Below are 17260 nucleotides of genomic sequence, written 5' to 3' on the forward strand. Positions count from 1 at the left end.
TTAATTTATGATGACCTATTTCAGTTTCCATTGTACCACGGTAAGTATATTATTACACTAGCTGATGCCCGCAGCTTCGCCCGCGTGGATTGGTCAGATCCCCTGCAGCATCAGGATTGAGGAGTTGGACTCCAAATTTTTTATGAAACAATGTCGCAAAGTTCCTCTATCGATTAAAAAAGAAATGACGCAAATCGGTTCAGAAATCTCGGAGATTTCGGTGTACATAGGTAGAAAAACACAACTCCGTTTTTGAAAGTCGGTTATAAAAGTAGCCTATGTTACTCCCTGGTCAATTCTCTACTTGTCTGTGAAAATCCCGTCAAAATCGGTTCAGCCATTCCCAAGATTAGCCTTTTCAAACAGACAGACAGACAGACAAAAATTTAAAAAACGTGTGATTCAGTTATAGTATCGTTCAAATAACCATATGACCTTAATATGCGGTAGTTATTTCGAAATTACAGACAGACACTCCAATTTTATTTATTAGTATAGATATGATGTTGACGATGATTGAATTATTGACTAACTAGCTGATGCCCGCAGCTTCGCCCGCGTGGATTGGTCAGATCCCCTGCAGCATCAGGATTGAGGAGTTGGACTCCAAATTTTTTATGAAACAATGTCGCAAAGTTCCTCTATCGATTAAAAAAGAAATGACGCAAATCGGTTCAGAAATCTCGGAGATTTCAGTGTACATAGTTAGAAAAACACAACTCCCTTTTTGAAAGTCGGTTAAAAAAGTAGCCTATGTTACTCCCTGGTCAATTCTCTACTTATTTGTGAAAATTCCGTCAAAATCGGTTCAGCCGTTCCCAAGATTAGCCTTTTCAAACAGACAGACAGACAGACAGACAGACAAAAATTTTAAAAACGTGTGATTCAGTTATAGTATCGTTCAAATAACCATATGACCTTAATATCAGGTAGTTATTTTGAAATTACAGACAGACACTCCAATTTTATTTATTAGTATAGTTTAGAGTATAGATGACGGACCGATTAGACTTTGAGTTTGAACATTATTCATAATATTAGTATGGATAGTTATTAACTAGTCATAAAATTGAGAATTTTAAAAATAGAGCTGAATAAAATCTCCATTTTTATATTGGCTTGATACATTTTAAAAACAATAAAAAAGAAGAATTACTTCAGTATTACATTTCACTTAGCAAAAGTTTTAATTAAGTATATTATTTCAATGTAACTTTTTACCCAATTGCGGCAAAGCCAAAAGGAAGGGTAATAATTTTAGCAGTCTATGTATGTATGTATGAATGTATGTATGTTTGTATCCAGATTCCGTGTGTTCCACCGTAGCACCTAAACTAATGGGCCAATTTTGATGAATGAGGTGTCAATTGATTCGTCGTAAAGGCCTGGGTGACATAGGCTATATTTTTTCTTGAATTCATGTGTTTATTTTTTCTCGCAAATACGAGAAAAAATATGCAATTCAAGCAATGAGCAGCCTCGTTTAGTTTAAAAGTCCTCGGCTTCGCCTCGTCCTTCTAGAATATTAATTTACCGGCAATTGCTTTATATACGACCTAGACAATAATATACTAGGTATTTCATGCCTTTTCGTGTCGTCTCGGATAAGTCAATGGAAAGGTGCCCAAAGGTCCGTCATCATCGAGTGTTGTTTATAATTCACTTTGTAAAAACATCCTCTACGTCGCGATACGGCGACTTCGCTTACTAAGGACTTTAGAACCTATGGAATGAGGACTGGTGCGAAAGTATTGCACCGTTTAATAGGGATGAAAAATAGTAGGGTCAGTGACAAGGTTTGCACCCGTCCATAGTCGCTTACTCTAGCGGGTGGCGGGCGGTACACTACCACTCTTGTAAGTCGCCTCAGCAAATTCGTTTGCGCAGAGAAGTGTAATCTAATGCCGACTAAAACCAAGTGTAGGTAAGTACAATGTTATGTACACTAATGAAATACAGACCTCATTACTTGACGTTAAGATTTTAAACACAAGAAGAACAGAGTCGCGTGCTATCTCGCTCATAATTCGCGCGTACAATACATGGCAGGCAGGCAACAACCAATAGCGGACGGACGCGCGCTATGATTAGCTGAGATATTTTCGCGGTGTTCGAAAATAAGATTTCTGCACAGGTACATCGCCGTAACTTTCAAAGTGGTAGTACTGTAAAATTAAGTATTAAGTACTTAATCTTTGAACACTTATTGACTTGCTTGAACGGTGAAAAAACAGTGTGGTTGTAGTGCACGAGGCAGAGTTTTCCATAATGTTTTCAAAGATAATAAAGAAAATTGAATTGAATTGAATTGAAAAGGTGTGTGAAGGATACCAATCTGACTTGACCACGTGGACTGTGGTATTTGAAGCCCTACTCGATCTGAGAGACCCGTTGTCAATATTACTACTGACAACGGGTCTCCTCTCGGCTCGATTGACGATTTGGTTTTTTGGTTTTCAGTCCGCTCCTTGCCTTTGAAAGCACTAAAGTATAAGACAAAAAATGAAATTTTATAAAATACTAACATAAATTGAACTGAAACTCCATTATATTTTTTAAAGTCGGTTAAAAAGTTAAAGGCAAAACTTTCTTGTCAGCGTCGCCTCGCCATAAAAGTCAAGTGCAGCCCTAGCTTCGCCCAATTCGAGCGTTCGGGCCGGCCCTTTCCTACTTTCGCGACACTACTCCTGCGCACGCCAAAAAGGTCACTCACTTCTTTACTTTATTTAATATTATATTATTATAAATATATTTATAAATTCTATTATTTAAGTATTATTTTATTCTGTTGTTCACTCATGCTCTTATTTAACTTCCTTACTGTAAGGAAGTGAAGTAAGTAATATTATTTAATTTAAATTCTACTAAAAATAATATTTATGCTCATATAATATAATTTAAAATATTTTTTTTTTTTATAACTTATTTATTTAATAACATTTTTTTTATTTAGCACAGCCCTGACAATTTCATGTAATATACCTTTAAATAAGCGATTATAATATTTTATTATATTTAGTTCCTAATCTCAATTTTTATTTTTTTACTAAGTAATTATTTTATTTTTAAACTGTGTATATTTCATTACTATATCAGGTATTACTTATCTACACAAAGTATAATTATATTTTTCTCCCATTTGACAATTTTATCACAACAAAGTTGTAGGAAGTTTGTGACTTTTAACTTTTTAGTGTAAACGAGTGTGAAGAAGACGAACCAGGTGAGTTATTTTTTTTTTTAACTTTGAACTGAAATTATCTGCTCGTGGTTACCTATAAGCTCCTATATTCTATCGGATTTTTTATACTGTACCTACCATGATGTTTTACATGTGATGTGTGATGCATGAAACCCAATTTTTCAAAAACTTTAATTTTTGAATACTTTATATTTTTGTGTGTTCTTTAAATATTTTTTGTTTGAAAAGAAAGGGCTTTGAAGATGTTGGCCTACCTAGTAGGCCGCTATTTTTCTTTTTTTCCCGAGATATAAGCTATGAAGTTGTACTGGTTGCTAGACTGTTGAACTGATGACTCCACCTGTAACAACTTTGATAGCTTATATCTCGGAAACGTTACACTTTGGAAGATTTTGTCTCGTACAATATTAGTTTGTTTTGGTGCTAGCTATTGATTAATGCAGGTTTTAAGCATGGCCGCTATTTTGAAAATAAAATAAAATGGCGGACATGTAGGTAGACCGGGCTCCATACTAAAATATTCGAACCTCTTTACACGATGACTTCATTATTATGGCACTGACTTTTAGGCATTGGTTGTACTCTTCAAGAATTAATATCTAGACTAAACACTAAACTTTAAAGTCACTCACTAGATTATTATGAATTCATGAGTCATATTATAGTAGTGCGTAAATGAAGACTAATATGATTATAATGGTGCAGTTGAGAAAGGTTAGGAAAATGTAAACTATGCCATATGATGCATTGTTACAGAATAGACAATAATTATGTGATTAAGTATTCTTATGGGATATTGTGTTGACGACCCTAACGCAAGCAAGAAGTCCCAAATATTCGGTTGAGCAAATGCTCAAAAATTTGTTTTATTTCATGTTTGGTTATTTTTTCCAATTTTTTTTACTATATAGGTAAAATTAATATAGATGTAGTTAGCTCTAAAAATAATTTCGCTACTTCCCCGGGCTATGATAGCTCAACGGTTTTATAAAGTTTTAATTATTATTATGTTCGCCAATCAAGCGATCGAGTCAGTTCTCTGTTCCCACTAGCGACACGATAAGCGGTGTCGGGTGGCGATAATAGTCATCGGGTTACCGGTGAAGGAATTTTTATGGCATGAAATGACCGTTGGTGTTCCTCTGTGCGATTACTACTTGCGAGAAATGATTTAGTTTAGCTGATTGCGCGTTTTATAGGTAAGTAAGTAGTTGTTTTACTTACTTACACTTTAAAATCTCCTGCGCAGTTAGCTAATAGGTATATATCTATGGAATTTGCAAAGAGTTCCACAAGATTCTTAACAGATCATCCGTTTAACCGATTTTTTATATGAAATTTGGTACAGAGGGTTACTTCCAAATTTTTTAGTTCAACGGTTGAACTAATGAGTTGAACTAATGGGAACGAGCGAATTTTTTTTACGTATTAAAAAGATTTTCTTAATACATTTCAGGAGCAGTTACAGAGAGCTCAAGATGGAAATTTATTATAAGGTAGGTTTCTTCATTACTTTCATCTCTTTTTAATTTTTTCGACTCTATGAAATCCTCTCAAGTAAAGGAGAATAATTTTCTAGGATCCATTCTTTTATTTCAGCTTTCCGATAAGATGCTAAGTAGAAAATTGGCCATCCATAAAAATTTAACATTGCATTTTTACTTTAGCGTACCATCGTCATTTGAATTCATCGCCGGCCCACTACTGAGTACGAATCTCTTCTCAAAATGAGAAGGGCTTAGGGCCATAAGGCCATATACCACGCTGGCTAAATGCCGATTGGCAGAATTCACATACCTTTGAGAACATTATGGAAACTCTCAAGTTTCTTGTTTCACGTTTCAGGATCAGCAAGCAGTGGCTATGTCCTCAATGTCTCCAAAGCAGTGCGCATAATTTATCGTGAGTTACTATAGATATTATGCACATTACTTTGGCTATGTTGTGGAACTACATCGTTGGAGTCAAGATTAGAGATACACGAGGAAAATGGAAGCAAGAAGCATTAGAACAAGAGAAGAAATGTATAGATAGATCGAAGATAGAAAGCAAGAGGGAAACGTCACGTCAAGGAGAAATTATTTTACTGTCCAATGATTTCAAAGATTTAAATCGTTTTGTCCTTGTGTGTATTTATTTCAGCGGAGTGTACAATGGGGTCAACGGCATACAATTTTGGCAGATTGGTGCGTACATTTTGAGACCTCACTCGCCATTTTAACTCTAGTTTCAGCTATCAGGTCAAAAGTACAACTCTCACCTTTACATTAAGGACTAAAATCGTACTTTTGACATAATAGTTGAAACAAAATGGCGAGTGAAATCTCAAAATGTATGCATTATACGTACTTATATTATGATTATTATGTGTGTGTGTGTGTGTGTTTCTCCGAGCTAGGTCGCTAATTTGACGTAAGAGAAAAAGGCGATATTGATTGATCAGTTTATAACATACTTTGTCGTTAACACAGATCGTAAACGATTAAATCTTTAAAAAATATCTTGTTGTTCGACTATCAAGCAAAATTACAATCTTAAAAATATTTCTTTAGAGGTTAACTTTTCTTGATGGTTTAATTTGGTTTTCTTTTCTTTTTTTAGGTTTTTTCTGATTTTTTTACTAATTTACCGCCAAAATTATGATAAGATGAAATTATGATGATAAGATATTAACCATTATTGTTATTTGTCAAAAATTGTACCTTGATGGTCTTTTATCAATGTTGCTAAGTAACTTATCGATCACCGAGTTCATTTGACATTAATTTTAATCCATTGAAGGTTTTTTACGAAAAATTATTTTGATATCACTTAGTAAAGCAGCAATGTAGAACCAACCAATCTCAAATGAGCTCGGGGGCTATCATTCAATGTTCCACACTAAGGCTGAGATGTATAGAGCGCACTTTGTCGTGGCTCAGACTTCTTTCTTCTCTCTGGACTGGTTTCCGCATTCAAATGTGCAGTGGCTCAGATTCAAGACACTGTTAAAACGAGACAGCGTTATACCACTGGCATAAATCTGTTTCGTTTTAACTGAAACTTAATTCTAAGCAAATTCAAAGTGCGCTCCATAGATTTCAACCTAAGTTAGCGAATCAGCCCGCATTTCTTGATTTCACTTGATATAAGTAGTTGTTTTGTAGTAGTTGTAGGTGAGTAGAGTGGACTAAGAAAAGAATCTCTATATTAATATGACAGTGAACTCACCAATAATCCAACAAGTAGTACGAGAGCAATCACACCGATAGTACTGACAGCGATCGCAATGGCAGCACCAGTCCCAGCCTCTTGTTCCAGAACCCTCGACGACGCTTCCGTAGTCACATCTTCAGCATAACTCGTCAAATCCTCCAACTCGTTCACAGATTTGGTGGTTTCATCTGTCGTGTCTTCTGTAGTCGTGACTTCTACCGTCGTCGTTTCGTTTTCGGCGTCTTTGTAAGTCGTTGTTTCCACTTCAGTAGTCGTTCGAGCCGACGTCGTACGATACCTGACTTCTATCGTAGTTACTACTCTTTCGATTTTAGTGATGCCGTCAGTGGTAGTTGGGGGAACTTCGGTCGTTTCTTCTACTACAACCTCGTTGCTGTTACTGCTTTCTTCTGATGATTTACTAGTTTCCATTTCAACTGTTTCTGTTACATCTGGAACTGGTGTGGTAACTGGAACTCTTTCTGAGTTTATTTCTGTGGCTACAGAGACTATTATTGTTGTTGTTTCTACAGGTGTAGTGGTGTCGAGTTCTGTAGTAGTCTGCCTGTAGGTTTCTGTAGTATTAGTGACTGAGGTGACTATATCAATTGTAGGTTCAGTAGTAGGTTCCGAAGTTGCCTCAACTAGCTCTGTTGTGGTAGGCTCTGCTTTTGTTGTAGTCACTGGGGAAGTGGTTATGGTTGGTGTTGTTGGAGCATACGTTGTTGTTATTAATGGAATAATAGCAGTTGCAAGGCTTTCCTTCTGGGAAGAATTTTTTATATCTTGCGAGGACACATCTGTTTGAGGTGTGCTCTCAATATTTGCAGAAGTTGTTTGTTCAAACATTTCAGTTGTGGTCACATATTTTGGTCGGTATGTAGTTATCGGGTTTTCTTCCTCGGTTGTAGCATGTGTCCGTGTAGGGAAAACAGGATGCCATTCTGTATTGTCTTCAGCTGTAGTCTCCACAATAGATTTTTCAGTCGGAACATATGTAAATCTGATTGTAGTAATTTCATAATCAGTCGTCGTCTCCTTCTTCTCTTCTGAGGTAGCTACTGTTTCGTCTGTAGGCGTAGTTATTTCTGCAGGTAGTTTTGTTATAGATTCGAAGCCAGTTGACTTAGTTGTATCAACCGGTAGAATGACTTTTACATCTGAAGATTCTTTGATTTCGTTTACAGTTACCTGATTGTGAGCATTCGTAACAGGAATCCAGGATGGAGTTTTAAAGCTTTCTGTAGCACTATCTGATGATTTGGTTTTTATTGGCTCCGTACTAGGTGGTTCTTGACTACTTTGGATAGAAATATTACTTTCAGCAGGAACTCTTTCTGAATTAGTTTCACTAGGTTTTCCATTAGTTTCCACAGAGGCTGGTACTGTAGGAGATATCGGCTTCCATGGTAATCGATTTTGATAGATTTCTGTTATATTTTTGGTTAGAAAATCACTATTTGCAGCTGTAGTAGAAGCTGGGATTGTTGAACTCGTGATAGGTTCTTTTGACTTGTCTGAAACAAAATAAAAAAGGGGTTACATTATTGATTATAATAAAAATAATGTTATACTTACAGCAATAATACTAAATTATCTACTAGTTTTTGCTATCCAAGGGTACTAGGCTAAATAAAATTAAATGGCTAGAAACTCACCTACAACTTCTCCAACTTTCTGCAACTCGTTTTCATCTACGCTTTTTTGTGTTGATACTGTAGCATTTACCACAGCATTTGACGATGATGGAGGACTTCTCATGCTGGCCAATGCCCAAGCTGTTAACGTTGGCGGAATCTCCAAATCACTAATTCCACTTCCAGTACTCTTTTCAGCAGAGTTGGCGGTAGACGTTCCAAACTTTACAGATCCTCTTTTCCATAACGATGGTATAGTATTATCAGATATAGATGGTGAATGAACAGTCTTTTGCGAACTACTTACATCACTTTGCAATACAGGATCTATTTGTTCTGATGATTGAGTTGTTAATATAGTTCTAGTCGGTAATTTTGGTTTATGGGTAGACGATATAGGATCTATTTGTTCTGATGATTGAGTTGTTGATACAATTCTAATCGGCAATTTTGGTTTATGAGTAGACGATATTTTATCTTTAATATCAAAATGTTCCGAGTATATTGTAGAAGGAATCCTTCTAGTAGCGTTTCTTCTAGGGGCCATCCATATTGGCTTTGTTTTAGGTGTAGTAAAGTGGAAACGTCTCGTTTGTGGCCTGTAGGCTTGGTTCGGTGATACTTGCAATGTTTGCAATGTTGGTAAAACACTATTAGGAGAATCTTTGGCACCAGATAAATTGAGTCGTTTCGAATAGTTTCGGTTTCTATTATAGTTGCTAGAGAATAATTTAGCAGTGTCTGTTGAAGATATTATGTTTTGTGTAGAATATGACATCGGGCCTAATGAAGTATATACAGTGAAGGGAGTGCTACTAGGGAAGAACTTCGATGATCTTGTAGATATAGAAACAGGGCTTGGTTCGGAATCTGGAACGCTAGGTTTTGTAGAACTTTCTAAATTCGGCTTTGCAGCCATAATCGATGCCAGCTCTTCTCTTAAAGGTGTACTAACTGTAGTTGCAGAGGGCTCATTCTCATCGCAATCATCGTCATTACTATCTTTGTCAATATTAGTGTAAGTTTCAGTAGACAAAACCGTCATTTCATAATAAATACTTGTACCGTGCACATCAGATTGCCCTTTATTAGCAGTCCCTTCCTTATCATTATCCATAAAACGTATCTCTTTGGTATTTTTAATAAATACAGTTGATTTATTACTAGGTAAACTATTATTACTTAATTTATCAAAACTCTTAGTTTCTGTCATGTCGTCGACATTTGTTAAATTAGCTAACGGCATTTTAGCTCTTGCTGCATCTACCTTATTTACAATACTAGACGATAATTGGTGATGTTTATTATCAAAAAACTTGTTTTTAGGAGTAGTAAGTTCAGAGTCGAAATCAATATACGATTCTGAATTGTATGATTCTTCTTGGTTTAGACTGTATACATTTTTAGGAAAGAAGTCAGAGAAACTACTGAATGTCGGGGTGTTGTAGTCATGTTTATTATGTCTGTCGGATCCATGTTTATATTTTCTAGTACTATGACTATAGTCATCATCATCGTCAAAGCTTGGAATGGTGAAAAAACTGCTATCATCAAATTTACTTGATGTAAATTTTTCAAAAGAGTCTAAATCTTCCTCTTCATCATCGTACTCGTCGTCGTGTATTGCTGCCTTTATTGGCTCAGTGCTGCTTACAATAGTTACTGCAGGTATCTTTGTCTTAAAATTCCGCATGCTATCAATTATTTGCGCAGGTTTTCTTACTTCAGGAGTTGGTGTCACTATAACAACATCAGTCGGTTTAGTTACTCTTTTCAAAGGACTAGCTGTTGTAGATTTGGACAAATTATATTTGACCCTTCCTCTGTCCTTGTATTTAGCATTTTTCTCTGAATTTTCTTCACTTGAATAATCATTTGGATTTAGCTCGTTGAGCGCTTCGTCCGGTAATTTTGATTTGTTTTTCTCATCCCATGATGTGCCATTAACTTTTCCATACCTCGGGTTCCAGTCATTGTTCAACTCTGTAGGCGTCGTTTCGTTCGGCGACGAATTTGCACTAACAGTTGTGCTGGTGATCAGTAGTAAGTTTACTACTAAAGCTGCTCCTGAAATCACATATATTTCACAATTTACTAATGATTGCTATTTTTAAGCTTACATCATGGTTTAACGACATATTTATTGTCATGTAGGTAGATAATACTACGATTATTTGATCATTTTGACAGTCCCATTAAGTCCCGTTAAGACCACGGACTCATGCAACTGGGGCGAAATATTGACAAATCAAACGTATCCGCTACATGATAATATTTCATATGATATTTCACAATTTAGTTTACTTTGAAAGTATTGTTTTATATGTCATATCATGTCTATTGTTATAAATGTTTTTAAGAGTTGAGTTAATTAAAACTGTAACTTTTTAATATGTCTTTTATTTAAATATATTGCATAACTTATTTGAATAAATTAGTAATCATCTCTAATCAAAGTTAAGCTTACTGTTATGAGTATAATTTCATTTCAATGGCACCCCTATACATACTTAAAGAATTAGCAAAGCTTAGTTTAAGCTAATAAAAGTATATCAGGGTAGAAAAATAGTACATATTATATCATAATTATATCAGCCGAAATTAATAGCAATCAATTTACCTAGTTGTATTCTGCAATATTCTGTCGATAAGTAATTATTATTTACCAACGTTGTTATATTTTGTCAAAAATTGTATGGTATTTTATGACAAATAACATCATTGCTAAGTAACTTATCGACATTTTACAGAAAGATTGATTGTTAATTTCACCCGCGAATCGGTTAGATTAACTTTTGTCTATCTTCGTGCAATATATATAATATATTGAATAACAATATATAACTATATTGAAAAAAAAAAGATAAAAAAAAAAACTATATTGAATGGTATATTTGTACACATACCTATACATATTCTGACTGGAGATTCCATGTTTATTTCATTTTGCTGTGCAGCAAAGTTGTCAGCAACTCCACCCCATGCCGCGGCCGGCTACTCTTTGTCCTGAAAAAAAAAAAACAATTTTTTTTATTCTAATCATGTTGGGCCGCTGCATGCGGCAGTGTATTCTTGAGAGGAGACCCGTGCTCAGTAGTGGGCCGGCGATGGGTGGATGATAAGAAAGAACTGAAAGCTTTTTCTTTATCTTCTATGGCTGCAAAGTATAGATGCAATCAATCAATCAATCAATTTATTTATTTGCTGATACAGGTTTTACAGGTTTAATTATAGAAATAGTCCAGCTGTATCACGCCAAGCTGGCATGCAAATACATTAATTTTGTGTACAAAATAGTGAATAGACAAATTAAATTAAAAGTAAAATTTTCGCTTGTTTGAAATAAATGAAGTTATACAATAAAGGGAATTTACAATTCTGAATACTTAGTATTAAAAAAATATTACATTATTGTAGGTACTTTACTACTTTTAATCAGGTGAATCACATGGAGCCGCTGGATTCAGGCGGAGACCGTGGCGTCTTACAACCTACAAGAGACCTATGTCCAGCTGTGGGCATCAATCGGTTGTTGATGATTATGATGACTTTTTTTTTTCTTTATTTATTTAAGGGCTTTGACACATTTAAAAGTAGGTACATGTCAGCCCTATTATAATCTAATTAAATACAACAATACAACAAAATTCTTAATCTAACAAAATAAGTCTTTCTCACTATCCATAATTTGATTTAGAAAGCAGCCATGTGCCATATGTCATTATCCCCAAACCAAACCGAAATATACTTCATAATCTCCTCAATAACAAAACCAATAAATATTTTAATCTTTCCTTCGAAAGTGCAGTCCGACAAATATATCTTTCAATTTTTGAATTGAAAGAGATATATTTGTCGGACTGCACTCATGATGACTTAATAAGAATAGCTGTATTGCGCGTAGGTACTATCCAACGCACCTAGTCTGTCCTCTCATCAGTTGCCTGGTAGAGATGAAAACACCGCCTTTGCATACAATTGCTTTTAGTTTATAGTTTTTTAACCCCCGAACCAAAAAGAGGGGTGTTATAAGTTTGACGTGTGTATCTGTGTATCTGTCTGTGGCATCGTAGCTCCTAAACTAATGAACCGATTTTAATTTAGTTTTTTTTTGTTTGAAAGGTGGCTTGATCGAGAGTGTTGTTAGCTATAATCATCATCCGTTTGAAAGTTATCAGCTCTTGTCTAGTTACTGTAACCTTCACTTGTCGGGGGTGTTATAAATTTTTAATTTACACTTGTTGTGTTTTTTCTTGTTTCGAGTGCGTTTTCTATCTATCTAAGCCCAGTGTCAGAGGTAACAAGAAGCTAGACATGAAGTGTAGTTATTTGCATAAGGTTTCCTAATGCTGATCATATCGGTAACTAACATCGTGTAGAAATAATTGAAGCCATACAGATGGGCTCGAATGGGAATCGCAATAGGCGTTAGAGCTCGCTTTATAGTTTATACCTACTTGTAGAACACTGGTATGATTGTGGGAATATTGCATTATACTATAATGGACCATTCTAATTGCATCGATAACCTCTATATATTTAGATCTAAGTTAACTTATTGAGGAATGTGCAATGTTCATGTTGTAAATTGCAACTGAAATAGGTAAATAGCTATTTACCGAAAATCTGGAAAACTACAGACACAGATATTAAGTTCCTAAAACTTAAGTGACTGGTTTAGCATTCAAATAAGAGCCAAAATATCATTGTTCTAATAGCAATAATATTTTTTTCAGTTTCTCGTACGGTCATTAATATAAAGAGTGGTTCCACGGATACAACCCCAAAACTTGGAATTTTGAAGGTAAGTATATTTAAATTCTCATTAGTACTACAATACAAAATATGTCAACTTTAATAAGTAGGTACCTACTCCACTTTTGGCCCAAAAAAATGACTTTGGCTAATGATAAGAATCATTAGAGTCCTGTACGAAAGTTCTACGCACCGAATTACAATAGTTTGGTGCTAATAACTTCCGAACATAGGTTGACTCACAGCCCAGAGGGGTCACTAGGACAATGAGGTCAAAACAATAACGACATACAAAGATGGTTTGTTTATTTGTATTTATTTCTTCGCCGTGATGAATGCCTGGTACCTTACCAAAGTTACGTTCATTATTACAGTAGGGATACAGCCGCCAAAGTACAACCCTGCAGCATTCTATATGCACCGCTCGCCATCCCACTACTAAAGAACCAGGAAAAGCAAGAAGTACGTACACTACCAACCCATAACACCACACAAATCTTCTAGACACCGGAGCATCTTCAGGAGACGAAGACTCTAACACAAAAGTTCGGTTTTAGAAAAATCTACGACTTTCTTTGGAAAAGTATGGACAGCGCCATCCATGAGGCTTTCAAGGAACATGCCCTGGATTGTTCCTAATTATTCATTAATTAAATCATTCTTTGATAAAATAAATCTTTGTGTTGGTTCATTTTGACATAACTGGGTCCAACTTTGCTTCACAATTTCTTCTAGGAGAAAAAGCATGAATGAAGTATAATTGAAATTGATACATTTTGTCGGTTGGGTAGTGAGAGAATTTCTGACAGTAGGAAGAGCCCTACCGTTAATCAGTAGACGTAATCTATCGTTAGTACCGCCTCCGAGCCATCTAGCAAGGACTTGGGATAGGTCCCATGGCCAGCAGAAATCTAAGCTCAGCTAGGGGCTTGGCTCTACTAGAGATCTCATAACTTTTTAACAGTGAAAACATTATGAACTTGTGAGTCTTGGCAACTTTTTTACATGAAATGTTTTTGGTAGGATACATTTTGTCGGTCGCTTAGTGAGAGAATTTCTAACAGTAGGAAGAGCCCTACCGTTAATCAGTAGACGTAATCTATCGTTAGTACCGACTCCGAGCCATCTAGCAATTAAGTTTATAATACGATAGATCCTGTAGAAACTGTTTGGAGCGAAACTGCACCACATAAGTAGGTACCAAGGAGCTTTTCCATCATATACTTCATTACCTACTATAAGGAAAGGTACCACCTGCCTATTTACACACTTTCAATACCATAAAGAAGCTTATAAAAGCTCGGAGCTAATTTTAGGTTGTAAACCTGTTCTAGAAATCTGAGCCGAGTTGAGCACTAGACGTAAATTGCAGTCTGGGTAGGTACTGACCTCGATCGCAGCACTATTGGTTGCATTCCTCTCAAAGTTCAACCTATTTACTTTATTATGACACTAATTGATTGAATTACTGATAATATCAACCACATAGATATGTAGGTTTTTTAATCCCACAGGACCTCTATGATTTTCTGGAATTAATTCAGGGTAATTTAACTATCTATTACAAGTTTCAGCCAGTTCAGTCATTGTGGCGTGTTAAGAAGTAACAAACATCCAGAATTTCGTATTTATAATAAAGAAATAGCTTTGTCCCTGTGCATTAATTTTTAATGTAATCCCGTGGAATTTTTTGTTGTCTGTTTTGAAATGAGACATGAATGCAAATAATGAATAAAGAAAGAAAAGAAAATGTTTACAGAATGTCTATTTCTATTATTAAAAAAGCCGCTATGCAAATTAAAAACTTCAAAAATTATACAGTATGGATACTTCAGATATTCTGTAACGATGGCACATGGTACGGAACCATTCGTGCGCGAGTCCGACTCGCAATTGACCGGTTTTTTACTGAAACTGTTTAAAGTAGTTATATATCTCACCATGAAGATGGTCCGGGTGATAATAGAACGCATCCTCACAAGTATGAAGTAGGGCAATCATGCGCGTGGGCGGTAATTGTACCAACTTCAGGTCAGGTTCATTGTGTGTTTGTTTAATTGCTAACCTTGGGTTCTACTATTTACCTTTACCTGTAAGTAGCCTGTAAGTAAGTAACCTTGGAGGGTAATAATATAATGGCGAGCTGATATCGGAAAGCACCTCATTGTTTAGCTACTACTTAGGTAATTTATAATAACCTAACTGGGAAGTTAATCAATCAGCCTGTTTGCGTCCACAGCAAAGGCCTTCCCAAGAGCGCGTCACCACACACGATCCTCCGCCTTCCTCATCCACCCATTTCCCGCTATCTTCAATTCAGCAGGTTGGAGGTTCCACACTGCACTTGCTGATACGCAGTCTCCACTCCAGAACACGTCTGTCCCAGCCGCCATTAGTTCTCCGGCAGACTTGGCCTGTCCACTGCCACTTCAGCTAGCTAATTCAACTGGCAACTGGGAAGTAGGTACCTACTGCTAGTTTATACCGGCGCGTTCTTCTGCTTGAGGACTTTTGGCTTGTTAGAGGCGCCGGGATTACTAAACTCTTAAGGTACTGATGATGTGTGGTACAACTTTCAAAGAATAAATTTGATAAATAAAATAGATAAATAGAAGAATAAAATAAGAATTTCAAAGAAGAATAAAATACGTTTTTCTTTCTTTTCTTCCTTTCTTTTACTAGTCTATTAGAGGAAAGTCAAATATTTACATGGTTGGCCATAATGAGTTACAAAACGTCCTAAACTGAAAACCTATTATAAAGCTATTACACTATGCTATTACAAAGCGACCATTTATACTCCCCATAACACTGGTTACTCTTGTGCAATAGCAATTTGGTAGCCCAGACAAAGGCCCAGCCAAGTAACTTACTAGGTACTCGCTTCTCTATGAGTTCTTAAACTAGGGTTGCCAACAGAATAGAATATATTTTTATTCAAATGCTTTTGAATCGTGAAAATAATTTACCGTTTTGATTCGGAATGCCGTTCCTGCCGAGAAGATAACCATTAACCACCAATAAAATTTTAAGAATACTTAGTTACACTTATGTAATAATACATATTCTATACTTTTGTTAATACGAGGCCCATAATTAGCTACCATGTCTCGAATATTACAATATTACACTGGCAATATGCTTTGTTCAAAGACATTGAACAAAAATCATTTCTTCAAAAACTGGGTAAAAATAAAAATTCGTGACTCTCCATGTGAATCGAAAACTAAGTAATATGTTTCAAACATTTTAAACGGAATCATTATTATTATTATTTTAATGCTTAAATAAAATACTAAAAGTTAGCGCTTCAAAAACATCTCTACTGCTAACTTTTAGTACTTTATCAATGAAATCCGAAAAAAATATTTTAAAATGTTAGGATATATTTTTTTTAAAATTAAAAACAATTTTTTTTAATTTTTAATAATAATATAACATTTTATAAATTACTTTTAGGTATAATAAATTTTTAAACATTTCTTTATTTTGAGTTGCCAGCCCTACATTAAATTCTAGCTACTACATAATATTCTGTTACAAGCGTTTCATCATTATTTAATATCCGTGCTCAATTTAACTAGCTCTATACATTGTACGTGTCTTTCAAAATCAGCAATGTACTGTGATCATAGTTAAAGTTTCATAACTATGAGTTTTTAATGGTCTATACCATATACCATACCAGTCGTGATAGAATGCGCCGGGGCAGAGCCCAGTGCATATTAAGTGATGTGACATAGATTGATCGGTAAAAAAATTGCGTGACAAATTATGTCATCAGGTATTAAATTTTTAATTGAATAGGAATTTATTAACATTATTTTAAATACCTAGTTAAATAGGTAGGTAGACTAGGTGCGCCCTAGATTAAGAAGAAAAAAGTTAAGTAGGATTTTTAGAAAATTCAACACTAGCAAAAGCATGGCATGTCGGCAAGTTTTATAATATGTATAACTACTTGCCTCATTCAGTGAGTAATTAATATCTTTTACGGTATTTTTGATGTTAATGGTACTTAATTGTTAGGAATTGTGGGGGATGATGGATGGACAGAAAGGCCTTACATTTCTTTCTCCATGTTCCCAAGACATGGACTCTCTTTTAATGTTACGAAAGATGTTGTTTTAATTTTAGTGTGTGCAATTTATTCTCTTCCTAACAAAAAAGGTTACTCTAAAAAATCACACAAAAAGTTTTAATAAATATAATTATGAAACCAGAGCTTAGTGGAAGTGCAATGTACCGGAAAAATACTAGGTCGAAGAAGATCGAGTTCCTATTGTCACTGCGATTGGAAAAAATGTCGCCCAGCGTGTTCAATGATCCGGCAAACAGCATTACCACATTTAGACCTGATTAAATAAATTACAACCACAAGAAGTATATTTTAAAAGATTTTTTATCGTGCGTTTTTAGCGTATCTGTACATCACTGTTTCATTGTCTTGAAAAAATTCAAAGTCCTAGTT

The 17260-nt window shown here is 35.3% G+C and overlaps 1 protein-coding gene across 2 annotated transcripts in view; it reads right to left on the reverse strand.

The window, feature by feature from the left end:
- LOC123874524 (mucin-17) overlaps positions 1-17260 on the reverse strand; it is an 81272-nt gene that overhangs the window by 10868 nt on the left and 53144 nt on the right. For both annotated transcript variants that reach the window (XM_045919934.1, XM_045919933.1), the window contains 3 exons: positions 10941-11040; positions 8056-10101; positions 6413-7914 (listed from right to left, as the gene is read on the reverse strand). In XM_045919934.1, the coding sequence (XP_045775890.1) occupies positions 6413-7914; positions 8056-10101; positions 10941-10968 (3576 nt within the window). In that variant the 5' untranslated portion in view covers positions 10969-11040. The remainder of the gene's footprint in view (positions 1-6412; positions 7915-8055; positions 10102-10940; positions 11041-17260) is intronic.

This window comes from Maniola jurtina, chromosome 18, assembly GCF_905333055.1.
Source record: "Maniola jurtina chromosome 18, ilManJurt1.1, whole genome shotgun sequence".
Taxonomy (NCBI): Eukaryota; Metazoa; Arthropoda; class Insecta; order Lepidoptera; family Nymphalidae; genus Maniola; species Maniola jurtina.